The following is a 20,843-nucleotide window of genomic DNA, read 5'->3' on the forward strand; positions in this document are numbered from 1 at the left end:
CCTGGCAGTGTGACTCCCACTGTGGCCTTTGCTACTGACTCTGTCTTGTCTCCTAATTACTGTTTCTTTTTTGGGAGCGACAACACTTACAAATCTAGTCTCCTCTCTGTATCTTTGTATTTGTGTATATATAGTTTATCCATATAGCCTCACACAAGTATGTACATATTATGTATTTATACAAACACACCCGCAGGTATCTTTCTCTCTATATATGTAGATAGCATGATGCATGGTACTTTCATAGTGTGTGTATATACCTATGCATACGTGTACCTTTATAAATGTATGGACACACATATACATCCTTTGTGTATACGTGTGTGTTTCTTTCTTTTTTTTTTTTTTTTTGTCTTTTCGCCTTTTTTAGGGCTGCACCCGCGGCATATGGAGGTTCCCAGGCTAGGGGTCGAATCGGAGCTGTAGCCACCGGCCTACACCACAGCCACCACAACTCAGGATCCAAGCCGCATCCACAACCTACACCACAGCTCCCGGCAACGCCGGATCCTTAACCCACTGAGCAAGGCCAGGGATCGAACCCGCAACCTCATGGTTCCTAGTCGGATTCATTAACCACTGTGCCACGACGGGAATGCCTGTGTGTGTTTCTATACATATCTTTTTACGTATGCTTGGGTACACACAGCTTTCTGTAGGTTTATGCATGTTAATCCATGTGTTTGTCCACGTGTATAAAATCTAAAACACATGAGAACATTTTTATAAAATTACATAAGGTGTATACCTTTTGATATGCATGTGTACGTGTGTCTTCTAGCTTCATAGAGGCACAGACGTGTATAACTCCATATGTGTGTGTACGTAGCTCTTTATATGTGTATTTATATCTTTATATAAGTAGATAGTTACATGAGTAAACACCTTTATATGTGCGCATATCTATATCTTTATGTATGTTATGTATCCTCATAGGTTTATGTACCTTCAAATATACCTTTATACACACACACACACACACACCTCTTTCTGTGTATGTATCATTGTGTCTCTATCTAGATATGTGTGTGTATAAATACATTGATATGTGTTCATGTCTACATCTTTATATAGGTATTGTATATCTTAAATGTATACCTTTCTGTATTTACACATAAAATTGTTATATAAAAATATATGCCTGCATGTATTTACACATAAAATTATTATATAAAAATATATACCTTTCTGTATTTACACATAAAATTATTATATAAAAATATATACCTGCATGTATTTACACATAAAATTATTATATAAAAATATACGCCTGCATGTATTTACACATAAAATTATTATATAAAAATATACGCCTCCATGTATTTACACACATATACTTCTGTGTGTGGATATATCATTACATGTTTATCTATCTATACATGTGTGTATATAAATACCTTTATATGTGTTCCTATCTTGATGTATGTGTATAGATCTTTATATGTTTATATCCCTTTATACATATACACATAGAGGCTTCTCTGTGTGCGTGTGTATATATGTAATTGTATGTGCATCTCTCTATACATGTGTATGAATAATTAGCTTTACGTGTGTTCATATCCATAGCTTTCTAGATGTATATGCTTTATATGTTTATATCCCTTTATATATACACACAAACTTTTCTCTGTGTGTATATGTATCACTACACATCAGTCAATCTCTATATGTGCATATATATGTTTGCACACACACGTATAGCTATTCTGAAACTTGTGGGGTGTCCCCCATCTAATTGGCGTGTGACCAGCTGCAGACACGCTCTGCTCTGCACGGAGCCGTGCAGACCGGGGTGCGGGAGGTGCCCCCGTGCCTGGGCGCCGGAGGGGAGGGGAGACCGCGGGGCTTTGTTTTCCAGCAGTTGAGGTTTCTGGCGTCTTTCGTCCTGCGACTTTCGTTGGGGAAGAGCTCGGAGGCTTGGCCCCCACTCCTTCCCCGGGGAAAGAGTCATCACCCAGGCAAGCGTGTGGCGTCCACTCATCTTTTCTCTGATTTTCTTTCATTTTTTTCAAGGCTTATTGAGGTGGAGGTGTGATCCTTTCTGCTGGGCAACAAAGGGACTCAGGGACCCATGTCAGCTTCTTTTCCCACAGAGATGAGCAGAGAATCCTGGGGAGCGCTCCCTGTGCTGCTCATTGGCCCGCCACTCCATAGACCTCAGGGTGCACCTGCCAACCCCACCCCCCCTTCCCCGTCCTTCCCTGCCCCCACCTGTCCCCTTTGTTGACTCTAAGTTTATCAGTCTGTGAGTCTGTTTCTGTTCTATGAATCAGTTCCTGTGCATCCTTTGTTTCTTTTTAAGATTCCACGTAGAACTGATTTCATGGGATGTTTGTCTCTCCCCGTCTGACTCTTCTGTGAGGCTTAAAGACCTTGAAGACACAATTGGTCTTCAAGGGACGGCAATAACCATCAGGGAAAAGGAAAAGTGCCTGCCCTCTGTTTTTTTATTTGTTCGTTTTTTGGCAGCACCCATGGCATGCATAAGATCCCGATCTAGGGATTGAACCCGTGCCCCACCTGTCACGAGAGCCACAGCAGTGACGACGCCAAATCCTTCACCCTCTGAGCCACAGGGAACTCTTGCTGAATGTTTAATGAAGAACATCGACCAGGAGTTCCCCTCATGGTGCAGTGGAAATGAATCCAGCTAGGAACCATGAGCTCACGGTTCGATCCCTGGCCTCGCTCAGTGGGTGAAGGATCCGGCGTTGCCATGAGCTGTGGTGTAGGTTGCAGATGTGGTTCGGATTCCACGTTGCTCTGACTGTGGCGCAGGCCGGCAGCTACAGCTCCGGTTCGACCCCTGGCCTGGGAACCTCTATATGCCGCAGGTGCAGCCCTAAAAAGACACACACACTCAAAAGAACATTGATGATAACATTGAAAATCAGTTATCCTTTAATAAAAACAAATAAATGCATCACAAAATACACAAACAATGGAAAAAGAAAAGAAAAGAATGTTTACGGTGGGGATTGCGTGTCGTCATCCTTCTTGCTTAGGTGACCCTACCTGGGTGTCTGCAGCGGGGACGAGTCAGCATTTACTCGGAGCCCTCGGGGGCGTGCGTGTTTTCTGAAGGCACAGGACTTTCTTCGGGCTCCCGGTGGCTGAGCTTTCCCGCCCCGAAGCCGTGACTTTGGTGGGGAGCCTCCTCTGAGCATCCCCCAGGCCCCGATCTTTGCCCCACGGGGCTCTCTTTGGGGTGACTCTCAGGCCTGGCTTTGTGCCATGGCCCACGTCCCTGGGCGGACACCGGCTGGAACCCAAACTCCACGGCTCAGAGCCTCTCACACCCATCTTCTCTCCCGCAGGAGGCGGTGGCGGCGGCGGCGGCGGCGGCGGCTACCACCCCAGTCACGGCGGCTACGGAAACCCATCCGGTACACCCAGCACCGGGGCTCGTGGGGGTGGTGGAGCTGGGGGGGCATTTCTGGGGCTCCCAGGTTTTTTTCTTGTTAGGGCCGAACCCAAGGCATAGGGAAGTTCCCCGGTTAGGGGTGGAATCGGAGCTGCAGCTGCAGGTCTATGCCACAGCCACAGCCACAGCCACAGCCACACCGGACCTTAACCCACTGAGCGAGGCCAGGGATCGAACCCGCATCCCCACGGCCACTGTGTCGGGTTCTTCACACGCGGAGCCACCACGGGAACTCGTCCGGGTGCCAGATTTCTTCTCCCTCGTATCGTCCTGCTGGGGTCTCGGGTGTTGGAGGTCTCTGTGCTGCTGCTTCTCTTCTGAGCCCTGGCTGCTGACCCTCTGCTGGGCCTCGCTCTGTCCTCCAGGAGGGCAGGGGCTTCCTACATACCTGTGTCCAGGTAACAAGAAACAGAGCAATGGGCTACGAGGCTCACCCCAGGAATTTGGGTTCTTTGTTAGGATAGTGGATTCTGCCAAGAAGGAAAAGAACCTTCCACAGCAGCGATAAACAGCTTGCTGTCTAGACCCAGCTTTTCTCAAAGCCATCCGTGGATCTTGGAATCTTTATTTTATTTTATTTTTTTTATGTCTGCACCTGCGGCATATGTAAGTTCCCAGGCTAGGGGTCGAATTGGAGCTGCAGCTGCCGGTCTACACCACAGCCACAGCAGCACTGGATCCAAGCCGCGTCTGCGACCTGTGCTGTCCTTGCATCGACACCAGATCCTTAACCCACGGAGTGGAGCCAGGGGTCTGCATCCTCGTGGACACTGTGACCGGTTCTTAACCTGCTGAGCTGCAAAGGGAACTCCATAATGCCAAGTGCTTAACCCCTGGGCCGCCAGGGAACTCCGAGATGAGACCTGTTAAGATCGACTCTCTTAGCAACTTTCAAACATCCCAGTGTTATTAACATTGAGCCCCGTGCCAGACAGGCCGTGCCCAGGACGTCATCATTTTGTAACTGGAAGTTTGGCGCTTTTGTCCCCCCCCCCCCCCCCCCCCCGCCAATCCATCCACTCATATGCAGAGTGTTCTTCTTTTTCCGTTTGCCATTTGTCAAGTTTTGAACACCTTCCGTGGGGTGACCAACTATCCCTTGTTTTTTGGGGTTTTTTTTGCTTTTTGTTTTTGCTTTTTAGGGCCACACCTGTGGCATATGGACGTTCCCAGGCTAGAGGTCACATCGGAGCTGCACCTGCCAGCCTACACCACAGACACAGCCACAAGGGATCCAAGCCGCATCTGCGACCTACACCACAGCTCACGGCAACGCCAGATCCTTAACCCACTGAGCGAGGCCAGGGAGCGAACCCACAACCTCACGGTTCCTAGACAGATTCGTTTCCGCTGCGCCACAAAGGGCACTCCTGGCCAGCTGTCCTTTGGCTTGAGGTTCCTCTATTTCATGCAGGGGCCACGGCAGAGTGAGGGATTGTGCCTCGTTTATTTGCACGGCAGGCTTTGGAAAAGACACACCCATGTGTGGTCTGGGTCCACCTGGGTGAGGCTGTGAGTCGGCTCTGAGCTTAGCAGTGAGGTTTGGGGTCACGCAGAGGCTGGCGGAGGCAGCCAGCTTCTCCCTGCTGACGGCACGACGTGTTTGGCGTGATCCTTCCTTAGGAAGGAGGCACAGGGCTAATCTCTGCCTGCCCGGCGGCTGTGCCCGAGGGCTGTCTGCTCCTTGTAAAGTGGAGAAAATGTTTTACGCATCTTTTCGAGGGCTGGCTGTCAGCGGCTGGTTTCCCTAACACGCGCTGCATGAGTCAGCTCGGGACCACGCAGCGAATACCCCAGACAGGGCGGCTTCCACACCAGGCGTGATTCCTCCCGGTCCTGGAGGCTGGCGCCTGAGCCCCCGGGGCGGGCAGGGCGGGTCCCTCCCGAGGCCTCTCTCCTGGGCGGGTCGACGGCCGTCTCCTCCCTGTGTCCTCACAGGTCATCCCTCTGTGTGTGTCTGGGTCCTGACCTTGTCTTCTTCTAAGGACCCCTGTCTTGGGGGGGTCAGGACCCCCCTCGTGACCTCAGCTACCTCCATTCATCCCCTCTTGAAAGACCCGTGTCCTAACACAGTTACATTCTGAGACCTGGGGGCCAGCGCTTCAATATATAATTTCATGGCAACACAATTCGGTGCATAAAAACCTGTGTCCCCTCGAAAGAGAACTTTTATTTTTTGTCTTTTTTTTAGGACCACACCCAAGGTACATGGAGGGTCCCAGGCTAGGGATCCAATCGGAGCTGTAGCCACTGGTCTACACCACAGCCACAGGTCTATACCACAGCCACAGCAACACAGGATCTGAGCCGCATCTGCAAGTTACACTACAGCTCACAGCAACTCTGGATCCTTAACCCACTGAGCGTAGGCCAGGGATCGAACCTGCATCCTCATGGACACTGGTCAGATTTGTTTCCTCTGAGCCACAATGGGACCTTGTGGCTCAGAGGAAACGAATGTAATAAAGTGAATTTATTAAAAAAGAGGCCTTTTTATTAAATGCCCCCTCGATATTTAAATAATACCACGTAAGCTATTTTGCTTCAAAATGAATCAACTTAGCACCATGTGTCTTGTTTTCATCCTAAAGCTGTGTTTAAAAATTGCTCTTTAGACGTAAGAAGGAAATCTTATTTCTTTTTAAAAAGTGTTATGTGGGGAGTCCCCACGGTGGCTCAGTAGGTTAAGAAGCCAGCTAGTATCCACGAGGACTCAGGTTCAATTCCTGGGCTCTCTCAGTGGGTTAAGGATCCCACGTTGCTGTGGCTATGGTGTAGACCAGCAGCTGCAGCTCCAAGTCACCCCCTACCTAGCCTGGGAACTTCCATATGCTGCAGGTGCAGCCCTACAAAGACAGAAAATACTTTTTTTTATGTGGCCTCACCTACAGCACGTGGAAGTTTCTGGGCTAGGAACTGAATCTGAGCCACAGCTGGGGCAACGCCGGATCCTTTAACCCCTGCACCAGGCCAGGGATCAAATCCCCCCTCCCGCCGTGACCCAAGCCTCTGCAGTCAGATTCTTAGCCCACTGCACCACGCGGGAACTCCTGCTTTATTTCTCATTAGCTGAGATGCCTGTTCATTATCTTCATTTCTGTGGGCTTCTCCTCAGGGGCTGGGCTTTCCCTGACTGAACGGGAAGCGGGTTTGGACCAGCTTCGGGCGAGCTCCCGCTTTGGTAATGCGGCTTCAGTGTCCTCTCCTGCCTGAGTTAGCAGACCGTGCTGGCTCTGCAGGCACTTGCCCCAGCTCTGCGTGGTCAGGGGACGCCCTGGGGTGCCCCTGCCCCTTCCCTCAGCTGGGGGACAGTGGATGCGGTCTTTGCAGGCTTCCACGGCCTCTGCGGGGTGGGGTGCCCACATTCCTGGTGGCGCTGCGTTTGGACATGTTGCTGAGATGTCCTGAGGCTGATCTTGCGTTTCCTGTGGCTTCTCTGTCCTGCAGGAGGAGGGCGGTACAGACCTGGCTCCCATGGGAGTAATTACGGTAACGCAGTTGTTTCTTAGAGGCTGCATGAGGACAAATTGTCCTTCTAGAGAACTTAACACCCGTGGAGGCACTGCTGGGAGGCGTGTCCTGTGGGTCCTGCGCCGCAGTTCCCCGGCCGCTTGGGTCCCTAATTTCTGTCCTCAGGTGTCACCGAGGCTCGGGGATGGGTTTTGCATGGGGGCAAATTGAAATCCTTTCAGGAATGAAAGCCTGCTTCCACACGTTACTGTGTGCATACGTGTGTATAGATGCACGTGCCTGCCTGTGCACACAGGCGCATGGCTGGGTGTACACTCGTGCACACGTTTGTAAACAAGCAGACATGAGCTCACAAGTGTATGCATGTGCCTTGCCTTGTGCATCCATGCATGTGTGCATGTGCCTTTGCTTGTGGTGTGCGTGTGGATGTGTGCACGTGTGTATCTGTGTGTGGCTCTTGCATGTTCATGTGTACACATGTGGTTGTGTATTGTGCATGTGTGTGTGGAGAAGTGTGTACGTGTCTGTGTCCATGTCCACGTGGATGCCTAGATGCATGTTTGTACGTGTGTGTGGTTGTGTGGACATGGGCATCTGCTTGTATGTTGCACTTGGATGCATATTGTGGGCTGTGCATAAATTGCACGGGTGTGCATGGATGTGTACGCTGGTGTGTGTGTTGCACGTGTGTGCATATGTGTGGGTATGGGCAGATGCTTGCATGTTGCGTGTGCACGCACATTGTGGGCGTGGGTGCATGTGTGTTGCATGTGTGTGGGTGTGAGCATGTGTTGCATGTGTGTGTGCGTGGACACGTGTCACACGTGTGCATATTGTGTGTGGACATGTGTGTGTGTGTTGCATGTGTGTGCACATGTGCATATCCCCTGAGCCCTGAGGTGAGAGCCACATCCCTTCTGCCCTCGTCACCTGTCCTACTGCCCCCTTAGACGTAGCACCCGCACCTGCCTCTCAGCACTGCCCATGCCCACCTCCCTGCCGGGAGGTCAGCTCGTGGGCACAGAGGTTTTCGTCTGCCCTGCTCGTGGCCGCGTCCCCGGCGTGCCATGTGTCTGGCTGCAGAAGGTAACGGACCAGCTCTTCCGAATAAACTCATGATGGTGTGCTTCTGCCCTTCCAGGTGGGGGCGACTACTCCACGTACGGGAACCCACAAGGTAACGCCCAGGGCAGCCCGCCCGACCCCTTCTAGGAGGAGCTCTCCATGTCACCGTGGCAGCGGCAGTGTAGACGTGTTATCATGTCAACCCAAGGACCTCCATGAAGGTCCACTCTTGCTAGGCTGCTTAGGAAGCTCCCGACAAATGCATCCATTCTGCAGGTTGGGGCTCCTTCCGTGGGGGTCAGTGGAGGAGAGTCCAGGACTATCCCAAGGCTGGAAGATGCCTGGGGGCTCTGAGAGCAGGGCTGGGGCTCTTGGACCTGCCACTGTCTCACCAGTGGTGTCTGTCACTGACCACTGCTGCCAGGCAGCCACGAAGCAGAGGAGAGGGGTTGTCGTGGCATCCAGCCCTGCAGAAGCCCCCAGAGGGCACTGCCGGCCCCATCGCAGGCCAAGGAGGGGAAGGTGGGCTTTCATCCTGTGTCGCTGGAAAGATGGGGTCCAGCCTCTTGGCGATGCAGCGTTTCTGCCTGCCTGACTGTGAGGCTTGCAGGAGCCACTGATGCTTCAGGAGAAGAAAGGGATGGGGGGGCCTTTCCCACCCTGAGGGTCCCCAGGCTGTGGGCCTTCCTGCGAATGGCACAGATGCTTTTCTTCTCAGAGGCAGCAGGTGGGGAAGGAGGGGTGCACCCAAGGCAAGAATCCAGGTCTGACACTCCGTTTGATGAGGTCCCACGGTGGGACAGAGGGACCCATCCTGGACCAGGCTAGAGGCAATAAGTCTGCTCTTGGAAGGACCGTCTTGAAGGCAGGGGCTAAAGGATGAGTGGGGGGTGCAGCCAGGACAGCAGAGAGAGATGCTGAGCTGGGTCAGGCTGGGTGTGTCCCCAGGAACACCAGTCGTTTGTGGCGTGTGATGGGGGGCGGGTGGAGGCTACACTGGAGACTGGCCAGATATGGTTCGTGAACCGTGGGTGTGTCTTCACTTTTTATAAGCTTAATTAGAAAGAGGCTGCCTCGATTTCCACTCTGTGATGCGTGGATCAGAGGACCAGCTGAGCATCATGAAGATCAGCCCTGAGGCCCTTTTTGTTCCCAGACTGGACAGGATGGGGAGCTAAATTAGGGTGTAGACCGTGGCGGTGGGGAGAAGAGGTGAGCTGAGAAGGTCACTGGGTCGTTACCACTGGGGTGATGTGATTCATTTGTGTGGGATGGCCGAGAGGAAAGAGGTGTATCCGTGAGCTGTGCCGCGTAACAAAAGAGCCCAAACCATCATGACGTATAACAACCAGCATGTCTTAGGATTCGGATTGTGGCAGGACGAGGAGGAGGAGGCGGGTTAAGTGAGTCAGCCTTCGATTCCCTCCTACTCTCAGAAGATTGTGAGAATAACAAAGCAAGTAACCATGCTAATAGACATTCAAAAGGCACTAAAAAACAGGCAGCCGTGTTCTGTTGGCCAAAGCCCCGATTCTGAGGATGCAGACCTGGGCCCCACTTCCCAGTGGGGACAGCCACCCTCTGCAGTGAGAGGGTCTGGACCAGGGGAGGGGAGCCCTGGAGATCAGGGTCCAGCAGGGGACAAGGTGAGACAGAGTCATCAGGGACCGACAGATCCCTGGGTTCCCTGGCAACGTTCTCCCGAACATCACGGGAGCCACATCCACAGCGTGGCTGTTTATCCATCAACCATGACACGTTGGGAATGTAGCCAGAGCAGACATAGGATGGGGACACACTGAATTTTGTCACACCAACCTTTCCCACCGTGATCTCTGTGCGGGAAAACCAACTCTTCCCTTAGGGCTTATGTCCCGAGTCCTAGTGTGCTTGGAGGGCATGCCTGTGGGGGCATTTTTGGTTCATTGGGGGTTTTTTTGGCATGAGTAACCATTTGACATCCAAAAGGATACAAATTCATCCAAATAAATGGGGACAAAAACCACATTAAGCCTGTCTCCCGTACGACACTGTAGGATGCTCTTGGCAGAGAAGATGTGGGTCCTGAGCCCACTTGGGTAAAAGCAGCATCCCTTCCTCAGGGCTCTTGTGTGAAATCTGCTCATTTTTCCGTGCCGCGGAGGGCGGGGAGAGTGAGGCATGTGACCGCAGCGTTATTTACAATACACGGGTGTTCCTGCTGCCATGTTTTTCTCAGACCACCTTGCTTTTCTTGCTCCTGCAGGCAACACGATAGCGAAAATCGTTTCTCCCATAGTGTCTGTGGTGGTGGTGACGCTGGTGGGGGCGGCAGCCAGCTATTTCCAGTATAACCGGAGGAGGAACTGTTTCCGGACAAATGGCAAGTTTGGCTCCCGATTTTATCTTCCTTAGGTGTCAAAAACAGAAGGCATGTAGCAAAACAGACAGGGACGGACAGATGAGGAAGACAACCTCCCCATAGCTGGTGGGGGTGGGGCAAGATGGGACGTGGGGGTAAGAGATACGAAGTACTGGGAGTTCCCTGGTGGCGCAGTGGGTTAAGGATGCTGCTTTACTGCAGCGGCTCAGGTTGCTGCTGTGGTGCAGGTTCGATTCCTGGCCCAGGAACTTCCACTTCCAGGTGCAGCCAAAAAAAAAAAAAAAAAAAAGAGAGAGAGAGACACAAATTACTATGTACAAGTAAATATGCTACAAGGATCTATTGTACAGAAGCGGGAATAGAGCAGACGTTTTATACTAACTATAAATGGATTATAATCTATAAAAGTATCGAATCACTGTGTTGTAAGCATGAAACTAATACTCTCCATCAACGATGCGTCAATAAAGATTTTCTTAATAAAATAGACAACGATGAAGACAACTTACCTCCGATAAGCATATCCTCACATGAATCGTACGAATCTAGGAAATTTGTTCTTAAAATGAAAAATCTAGTTCCCACTGTGGCTCAGCAGGTTACAAACCCAACATGGTATCTGCGAGGATACAGGTTCGATCCCTGGCCTCACTCAGTGGGTTAAGGATCTGGCTTGACCTTGGCCGTGGTGTACTTGGCAGTGCAGCTCTGATCCGACCCCTAGCCCAGGAATGTCCATATGCCCCAAGAGCAGCCGTTAAAAGACAAAAAGTGAATGATGAAAAAATGAAAAATGCCTCATTTTAGTTGCATTTTATTACTTTTCCAAAAGTTTTAAAAGTGGAAGCTTTTTAAAACATGGGACTTCAGGGTTGATTTGAAGGCAAATCTAAATGATGGCTTTTAGGATCTCTTTGTGTTATCAATTTTTTAAATGGAACTATAGTTGCTATACAATATTATATAAATTACAGGTTACAATATAGTGATTGACCATTTTTATTTTATTTTATTTATTTTATTTTATTTTATTTTATTTTATTTTGTTTTATTTTATTTTATTTTAATTTTATGTCTTTTTAGGACCACACCTGCAGCATATGGAGGTTCCCAGGCCAGGGGTCAAATAGGAGCTGTAGCCGCCAGCCTATGCCATAGCCACAGCAACGCCAGATCCGAGCCTCGTCTGTGACCTACACCACACCTCATGGCAACCTCGGATCCTTAACCCACTGAGCAAGGCCAGGGATCGAACCCATAACCTCATGGTTCCTAGTCAGATTCATTTCTGCTGCGCCACAACAGGAACCCCGATTGACTATTTTTAAAAGTTATACTCTAGGGAGTTCCCATGATGGCCCAGTGGGTTATGAACCCCACCAGTATCCATGAGGATGCAGGTTCCATCCCTGGCCTTGCTCAGTGGGTTAGGGATCTGGCATTGCTGTGAGCTGTGGTGTAGGTCGCAGAAAGACCTCTAGCCCAGGAACTTCCCTATGCCATGGGTGTGGCCCTAAAAAGAGAAAAAAAAAAAAAAAAAATTCCATAAACCTGCCCATGGCCTCCCTCTGCTGGTGGCTGAACCAACCTCCCGGCCAGGACAAGCCTTGGTCTCCATAACACCCGACCCTGCAAGTTTAGGAGGAAATGGAGCTTATGAAACACAACCTTACTTTCTAGACCACATGCCCTTATCACTACAGAGACACTGGGTGTGGGTTTTGCTTGCATCTTTGGCCAAAGTTTGTAAGCCCCTTGCGAACCTTGTGAGCTCAGGGCAAAAAGTGGGTAAGGAGAGCGAGGCTTCATCTCAGGCACAAACATAAGGAGGTGGAGCGGTGGGGGGGAATCCCAGGAAGCAAAGTCATCAAGAGAAACACTATTTTAGTGCAGTATTTAAAAAAAAAAACCATAGGCGTTCCCTGATGTCTCAGTGGGTTAAGGACCTGGCATTGTCACTGCTGTGGCTCAGGTTGCCGCTCTGGCACAGGTTTGATCCCTGGCCCCCAAACTTCCATAGGCCAAGGGCACAGCCAAAGGAAAAAAAAAACAAAACTGGTGAACTACAGCCTGCAGGTCTGCTGCCTGTTTATGTCAATAAAGTTTTATTAGAACCAAGGGCCAGGTTCAGGGTGAGGCAAGTGAGGGAGTGATATACAAATGCAAGACTGACTCCCGCCTTTATTTCACCTTTTGATATTGTGTTCATTGTGGACCTTTGGGGGCACTCGTGTTGATTTTTCAAAAAGCACCACCTTCGAGTATTATGACATAGCCTGGCTTCTGAGTTTTCTGGCACCTGCTGGAATGTGGTGTCCACCAACCTCACTGTACTTGAGTTTCTAAAGCAGATATGGTTGTTCTTTAAAAAACAAAAACAAAACACATGGCTCATGCCCTTCCCATTTATCAGAGGTGGAAGCCCTTCTCTGTCCTGGCTTGGAGCCTTTGGGGAACTAGGTAAATATCCTGCTTACTTGTTCAACTATATTTTAGCGATAGGAGTTCCTGTCATGGTGCAGCGGAAACAAATCCGACTAGGAACCATGAGGTTGCAGGTTCGATCCCTGGCCTCGCTCAGTGGGTTAAGAATCTGGCATTGCTGTGGCTGTGATGTAGGTCACAGAAGTGGCTTGGATCCCGTGTTGCTGTGGCTGTAGTGTAGGCTGGCTGCTGTAGCTCCCATTGGACCCCTAGCCTGGGAACCTCCATATGCCACGGGTGCGAACCTAAAAAGACAAAAAGACAACAATAACAAAAAAATATTGTAGGGATAACTTCACCAGGTCTGATGAGGATGGGGTGTGGCTGCCCTTCCCTTAAAGGCAGTGAGCTCAGGACACAGACTGATCTTTAGAGCACAGATACATGGTAACATCCTTCAGGCACTCCTCTGACTGCGGGCAGGACTGGGTCTCCACCATGTTGCTGGTTGTAAAACCCATCAACCATCTAAGAAAGATGAGTTCCCTCTAAGGTTTGGTGCGGATGTTGATGGCCAGCCAGCATCCCTGAATGGGGCCTGGGATATCCCGTCTCCCCTGAAGGATGCAGCTCTGAGGGCTGAGGGGCAGTGCACGACCTGTGCAACTGTACGCCCGCCGCAGCCCCACCCTGGAGCTTGTGCATCTTGTAGGGGCAGAGTGATGGGGGTGGGGCCGCCCACACGGTGACAGATGTCCCTTCATTCAAGGGGACTGTGTATGCATCACACTTCGCCTTGGTTTCGTCCAATGGAAATAATAATAACTCCCCCATTAGAGGTTATGAAGACTAATCCTACTCCACCCTCACAAATATCGGTTGTAGGAGTTCCAGTGGTGGTGCAACGGGGCGGGTGACATCTTGGGAGCACTCGGTTGCAGGTTCGATCCCCAGCCTGGCACAGTGGATTCAGGATCGGGCATTGGCTACCGCTGTGCTTTAGGTCACAGCTGCAGCTCAGATCTGATCCCTGGTCTGGGAACTCCATATATCACAGGGCACCCCCCCAAAAACACAATTGTTGCAAAAAAAAAAAGAAAAAAGGCCAGTCGTAACTGCAAAGATACAGTTACTCATTGCATCTGAAGTGTTCAAAACCCTTAATAAATGGGAAAGAGCAAAGCAAGAGAACAGTGCTTTCAGATCAGTCCCTGTTTTTGTTTTTGCTTTTGTTTTAATTTCCCAGCGATGACATCTTGTTGCCAATCTTCCTCGCAGAGCCACAGAACGTCTGAGGTCTTCGCAACTCCCCGGATCACGCTGAGGAAAGCTCCAGACAGACAGGACCCCCGCTTATCACCCCCCCGCTCCAACCCCGTGGACAGTCCCTTTCATTCTTGGCTTAACCTGTGGCCCTGGAGGGGTTTCTCTTCAACGTGCTGCCTGTCAACCAATTCTTGACTCCTCGGACACGTCGCCTGGAGTAAGGTAGACAGCCGGACCTTGGCTTGTAAAAAGATTGCTTGATGCATTGGCCTCATCGTGAATCCTGGACAGAGAGAGTCTGACTCTGGTTGGAACTGCAAAGCTGCCCCCTGGGACAACCACAGGCCAGTGGCCGTGGCCATTGTCCCCAGGCACAGGGGCGGCAGAATGGCACCGGGGCTGCGGTGGGAAGGCCGTGGGGTTCGCAGGGATGGAGAATGCTGTTGGGGTTTCCGGCGAGCTGGGGTGTGATGCTTGGCCGGGGTTAAGTTCTATCCTTAAGTCAGAAATCTGGACCTGTCCATGCAACCTGTGCATGGGGAGTGAATGGTTTCTGACCCTGACGGCCGGGTTTGAGCCTCATGGCAGCTCCCACTCGTCTACACTCAAAACTACCGTTACCTGCGGAAGACGAGGTTTGGAATTTTAAGTGCAAAATCGCTGAGGGGGAAGCCGTCTTGGGGCAGCGATCTTGGGGTGCTCTTTTCCTATGAAATTGTACAGTTTTGATATTTGTGAACACAGGGTAGAAGCCGTGCTGTGCAGATGTCAGGGCTTTTCCTGTTTTGTGTTTCCGCTTTGACTTTCCGTGGGTACCAGTGCTCGCAGCCACGGCAGTGCTTTTCTTGGTGTTTACTTGTCTTTGTACAGGTGTAGACAGTCTTCCAGCCGCAAACATCTGAAAGACCTACGCGCTGTTTGCTCCTATTTTAGTAACACTTTAGGGCAGAGGAAACAGGATGGTTTGGGTTTAAAAAAAAAAAAAAAGGAGTTCCCGTTGCAGCTCAGCAGTTAATGAACCTGACTAGTATCCATGAGGATGCAGGTTCCATCCCTGGCCTTGCTTAGTGGGTTAAGGATCCAGTGTTACCGTGGCTGTGGTGTAGGCCGGCAGCTGCAGCTCTGATCTGACCCCTAGCCCGGGAACGTCCATGCACCGCAGGTGCGGCCCTAAAAAGAAAAAAAAAAAAAAAAAGGGTGTGTGTGTGTACATATGCAGACCAGATGTACAGACATATAGACATAAATGAACTTAAGTGTTTTTAAAGGTAATTATCCATTTCCTGCAATTCTCATAGACAGGGTTTCATCATTTAAAATGCACATAGGAGGGAAAAAAATTGGCCTTGGTGGCTGTGTTCTCTTTTCTATGTTTTGCACATCAAACAAAAGACAGCTGTGAAAGGACTTACACGGCGGGAAGCCACAGAGCCCCGCCTGCATCTGCAAAATCCCTCTCTGGCTCCGCGGGACGGGTATCCCTGGAGGCATTCTTGCCCAGACGGTCCCCACCCTGTTCCAGCTGGACCCCGCAGAACCAGAGGGACACCTGTCACCTTCCAAAGGAAGAAATGTTCCCACTGGGAACATGTGCAGCAAGATGGGTTATGAACGCATCAGGGACAGTATTGCGCTTAGAGAAATGACAGGTGAACGTCGGGGAAGTGCCAAGAGGAAAGACTTCCTAAGGTTCAGCTGCTTTAGAATAGAAATATGTGACTCGCCACCTCTGGGGAAGCCTCTCTTTAAGGCATCACCACGACCACCTGGAGGTCCGAGGCTGAAAACAGGAGAAAAGGCACAAGGAGCTGCCCTGTGTTCTTGGAAAAAGGACTTGAGAGCATGGTGTATAGTGTAAAAAGAAACACTCATCTCCTCTGACGAGGAGGAGCTATGATGCGTCTCATCGTCAGGGGATGGACAGCTTCGTGTTCATGTTTACACTTAAAAAACGACACCTTGAACCCTCTGACACTGTAGGGGGGAATGGAAATTGCTGCAACCACTGCAGAGAACAGAATGGAGGCTCCTTACAAAACTAAACATAGAACTACCGTAGGATCCAGCAATCCCACTCCTGGGCATCTATCCAGAGAAAACCATAGTTTGAAAGGATACATGCATCCCTGTGTTCATTGCAGCCCTATCCACAATAGCCAAGACATGGCAGCCACCTAAATGTCCATCGACAGAGGAGTGGATGAAGAAGATGTGGTCCATAGACACAATGGAATATTACTCAGCCATAAAAAACGACAAAAGCATGCCATTGGCAGCAACACGGATGGACCTAGAGATTCTCATACTAAGTGAAGTAAGTCAGCCAGAGAAAAACAAATACCATATGATATCACTTCTATGTGGAGCCTAAAATATGACACAAATGAACTTATTTACAAAACAGAAATGCACTCAGAGGCGTAGAGAACAGAGGTTTGGTACCAAAAGAAAAGCACATCAAGGAGGAATAAATTAGGAATTTGGGATTAACAGATACATCTAGTATATATAAAATAGTTAACCAGCGAGGACCTACTGTTTAGCATAGGGAACTACACTTAATATCGTGTAATAACCTGTAATGGAAAAGAATCTGAAAAAAAATGTATAACTGAATCATTGCTATACATCTGAAAGGACCACAACATTATAAATCAACTACGCTTCAGAAAGACCACAAAAAAAGAGCACCCTTTTGTCCAAGTATAAACCATTGTAGACAAGGCTGATCCTTACTCTTGTAAAACCAGATTATCTCTCCCTCTCTCTCTGTTTCTGTCCGTCTCTGTCTCTCTCACACACACACTGTATTAATATATTGTTACAGGTTGCATTGCGCCTTCCTCTCAAATGTCTGTGTTGGTTGCACAACTTCTGTGAGCCTCCATCACGTCATCTAAGAAAGTGGGTATCCTAATAATACGACCTGCCTCGCCAAATGGCAGTGGGGGTGCATGATTCGGTGTGTGAAAAAAGCCCCCCCCCCCACGTTGTGCCTGGCAGGCGGCAAGGGGTGTAGATGGGATAGGGAGAAAATAAAAACAAGCTTTTTCTCTTCATGTGAGCAGAGGTCAGGTCGTGGCAACACATCAGACATCTCATAGAATCCGGTCAAAAGTGGAGACCAGAAAATCCAAGCTGCCCACGCGGACTGAAAACAGTGATGTTGGAGAAGGCAGAGGGTCTGCCCCCCATCCCCCCCTTTTTTCTTCCGTGTTCGGAGTTAATAACCCCCAAATCTTTCCATTTCCGCGCTACCCAGTCCGAGCGCATCACAGCATCCGCATCCTTTGGTGGGAGGTGTGGTCCCGTGACGGCTCTGGCCAATGGCGTGCCGCCTCGTTTTGGGAGCGGTAGGACCCTCCCGTGGTCCAGATACTAGCCCCTTCCAGCTCGGGCACCACCGATGGGTTTGTCCAGCGTGATCTTGCTTTGGGGGAGTGGTTGCTGCGTCAGGACCCAGCTGTCCTGACGTTCTCCCGTGGTCCTGACCTGTGGGTCCTCGAGTCCTGCTTCCTCTGAGCCATCCCCGGACCTCAGCAAATATCCTTTGCGGACCCCTAGGGGTAGAAGGATGGTTTCTGAAATTTTCCAGTTGAAATTCTCCCTCAGTCGTTTTATTTGAACAGATGCATGCATCTTCTTAGGATACCAAGATGGTTTTTTCTCACCCCACTGCATTCTCTAAAATCTCACGCTTTTCCGCTCGTGGTCATGGCTAAAAACCAAGAGGTCCTTCTGACAAATGCTGTGTGACCTGACCTCTGTGTGGAAATCAAAAACAGCCGAACTCGGAGAAACAGAGAAGGGCTTTGTTTCCAGGGGATGCCGAGCGGGAGGGGGAACGGGGAGGTAACTGGTCAAAAGCTATAAACCTCCAGTTAATACGATGAATAAGTCCTGGGGGTCTAACGCTACAGTGTGGGGACTCTGTGGTTAAAGATACTGCAGCATCTGTAGAATCCGAGTGGAAGTTGCTAAGAGAGTCGGTTTTAAACAGTCTCACCAGGAAAAGAACTGGTAATTGTGTGACAGAGTGGTGGGGTTAGCTAAGGCTAGGATGCTATTGCTATTATGTATACAGGTATCAAATCATTGCAGACAGCACCTTACACTGATACAATGCTGCACGTCAATCATATCTCAATAAAGCTGGGCAACAGAAAGAGTGATTTTCTGATTTTTTTTTTCTGCAAGCATTCTTGCTCACATTCTGTAGGCATCCAGCTCTCCACACGCCTGGATGGTCTTTTCAGCGGTTTTGGCAAGATTTTCTTCTTTCTCTCGACGGCACATTCACTATGATTTATATCCTGTGATAGTTCATTTTGCACACATATTATACAGATGTGGGGGCGTGCAGTTCACTTAATGCCCATCTGTTTCAGCTGATGTCATAGCATCTGGCTTTCAAACTGCGTTTTCTTCCGACGGCCGTGAAGCTTCTTCGTTGCCCAGATGGTTGCATAGGATCCGCCCGTCACCGGTTCTTTCATCTTCTTTCAGAGAATGTAGTGAGGATTTGGGGCTTTTTCTGGCAGCGGTTTTTGGACTCCGTGATTGGAGCACATGCAGTGGTTTCTCTGAAACTCCTTGCAGTCCTGTTTAAGAAGATTCCCAACATCTCAGCCAGTTGAAAGGGAAAGAAGGACCCTCCATCTGGAGCAGAATAGTTGCTATCTTCAGCAAACATTTTCTAACATGTTTTCTTCTTTTTAGGGCCACACCTGCGGCATATGGAAGTTCCCAGGCTAGGGGTCTAGTCAGAGCTGCAGCTGCCAGCCTACACCCCAGTCACAGCCACACCAGATCTGAGCCACATCTGTGACCTACACTGCAGCTTGCAGCCACGCTGGATCCTTAATCCACTGAGCGAGGCCAGGGATCGAACCCATATCCTCATGGAGACTGTGTTGGGTTCTTCACCTGCTGAGCCGCACTGGAAACTCCTAACATTTTGTTGATTAAATTCACTCATGCTCTCTCTGCATCCTTTGACTTCTCAGAAAAGCCACTTCACACACCCTGAAAGGGGGACGTTTTCATCCAAACCCTCTTATTTTTATGGCTGGGTTATGCGAGATAGTCATCCTTAAATCTCTCAGGTCTCTCTTTTCACTTGTTTTTGTTTTGTTTTGTTGTCTTTTTTTTTTTTTTTTTTTTGCCATTTCTTGGGCCGCTTCCGCGGCATATGGAGGTTCCCAGGCTAGGGGTCGAATCGGAGCTGTAGACACGAGGCCCACACCACAGCCACAGCATCGCAGGATCCGAGTTGCATCTGCAACCTACACCACAGCTCACGGCAACACCAGATCCTTAACCCACTGAGCAAGGGCAGGGATCGAACCCGCAACCTCATGGTTCCTAGTCGGATTCGTTAACCACTGCGCCACGATGGGAAGTCCTCTCTTCGCCTGTTGACAAGTGTCACGTAGACGTGTGTTGCAAGGCAGGGGGCGGATGGGGGACCCTGTTGTGTAAAACCCCCAGCCTCCTCCATCGGTGTCAGAAGGACTCTGCTCAGCAGGCAGCTCTTCAAGATACAGATTCTCACAGTCGCACCAGCCAACCATGTAATTTTTCCTCTCGGTGGGAATTCTTGCTCTGAACCCATCAACCTTTTTAAGACATGTTATTTCATTTTTCTCTGGTCTGTGAATTTTTCTTCTTCTTCTTCTTCTTTTTTTTCTTTTTTAGGGCAGCACCTGCAGCATATGGAAGTTCCTGGGCTAGGGGTCCAATCAGAGCTGCATCTGCAGGTCTACACCACAGCCAGAGCAATTCCAGATCCAAATCCCATCTGTGACCTACACCACGATTTGCAGCAACACCAGATGCCCAACCCACTGAGCGAGGCCAGGGATCGAACCCCCATTCTCTTGGATACTAGTTGGGTTCTTAACCTGCTGAGCCACAATGGGAATTCCTTCGATTTTTTTTTTTTTTTCAATTAAGCTCGCTCAGAGACTCAGAAACATAGTTAGGTGAGTCCCCCGATGCTATTTACAAACACACACACAAAAATGCCTGAAAAGCTCAGGCATCGTTTCTGAGAAAATTAGTCAATTCTTTTCACTCGTAAAGGCACAAAGAAACGTGTGTTCTGGAAAGCTGTCCGTTTTGGCAGACTCGGAATGCTGATCCCGCTGCCTACGATGCAGCTGAAACCAGGAAGGAGCAAGTCATTTGTCTTTCCTGAAGTTCACCCGTCGATGCGGGACTCAGGTCCGGGGAACAAGGAAATGATGTTTCTTGGATGTGCAAGTTCAGGGGACGCAGCCTTGATGAAAATGACATCCTCTGAGTGGCCCCAAATGCAGGCGGTCCTTTCAGAGGGTCCTCATCTCCTCCAGTGTTTGGCTGGTTTTATTCCCACTGGAGGGTTTTTGCTGCTCCTGGGGGCTGTCTGAACACGTCTGGTTAGGAATTAATTCCGTGGAGGGGAGGGACTGTGCCTGAGTCCAGGGCCCACTGTTGCAGGGGCAACGGCGCCCCAGAACTGTTCTCCACCTGTGGTCTCCGTGCCTCTCAAAATGCACCTCCAAAGGCATCTTCTGTGGGGTCTGGGCAGAAGGGATCCCTTGCCCGCCCCTCGGTCCACAACACGGGGTGACAGTTACCCTGCAGACTCGTCAAGTGAGAGATTCCGCAGCTTTCTGAGGATTCGGGTCAGCGAGTTAATTGCTTTTGGAGCCCATCCAGTGCTGCCAACTCTGGGCTCATGATAGAGTTACATTGTTTCGTTTTGGCCTGGCAGCCTCCTCAAGGCCGCCTGGTCTTAGCTCTGTGCAGAAGGAGTGTCGCCTGGTGGCTGGGTTTTAGTCCAGG

The 20,843-nt window shown here is 49.9% G+C and overlaps 1 protein-coding gene across 1 annotated transcript in view; it reads left to right on the forward strand.

Moving 5' to 3' along the window:
- LOC110257720 (glycoprotein Xg-like) overlaps positions 1-18,181 on the forward strand; it is a 39,824-nt gene extending 21,643 nt beyond the window's left edge. Inside the window, exons 8-12 of the mRNA XM_085007065.1 lie at positions 3,321-3,389; positions 6,875-6,916; positions 8,040-8,075; positions 10,209-10,325; positions 14,028-18,181. Coding sequence (XP_084863191.1) covers positions 3,321-3,389; positions 6,875-6,916; positions 8,040-8,075; positions 10,209-10,325; positions 14,028-14,044 — 281 coding nt within the window. The 3' untranslated portion in view covers positions 14,045-18,181. The remainder of the gene's footprint in view (positions 1-3,320; positions 3,390-6,874; positions 6,917-8,039; positions 8,076-10,208; positions 10,326-14,027) is intronic.
- Positions 18,182-20,843: the final 2,662 nt, after the last annotated feature.

Source organism: Sus scrofa, chromosome X (assembly GCF_054392235.1).
Source record: "Sus scrofa isolate SSC_HxYL_T2T_F1_AM1 chromosome X, Sscrofa_HxYL_maternal_Yorkshire_Landrace_v2.0, whole genome shotgun sequence".
In the NCBI taxonomy this organism is placed as follows: Eukaryota; Metazoa; Chordata; class Mammalia; order Artiodactyla; family Suidae; genus Sus; species Sus scrofa.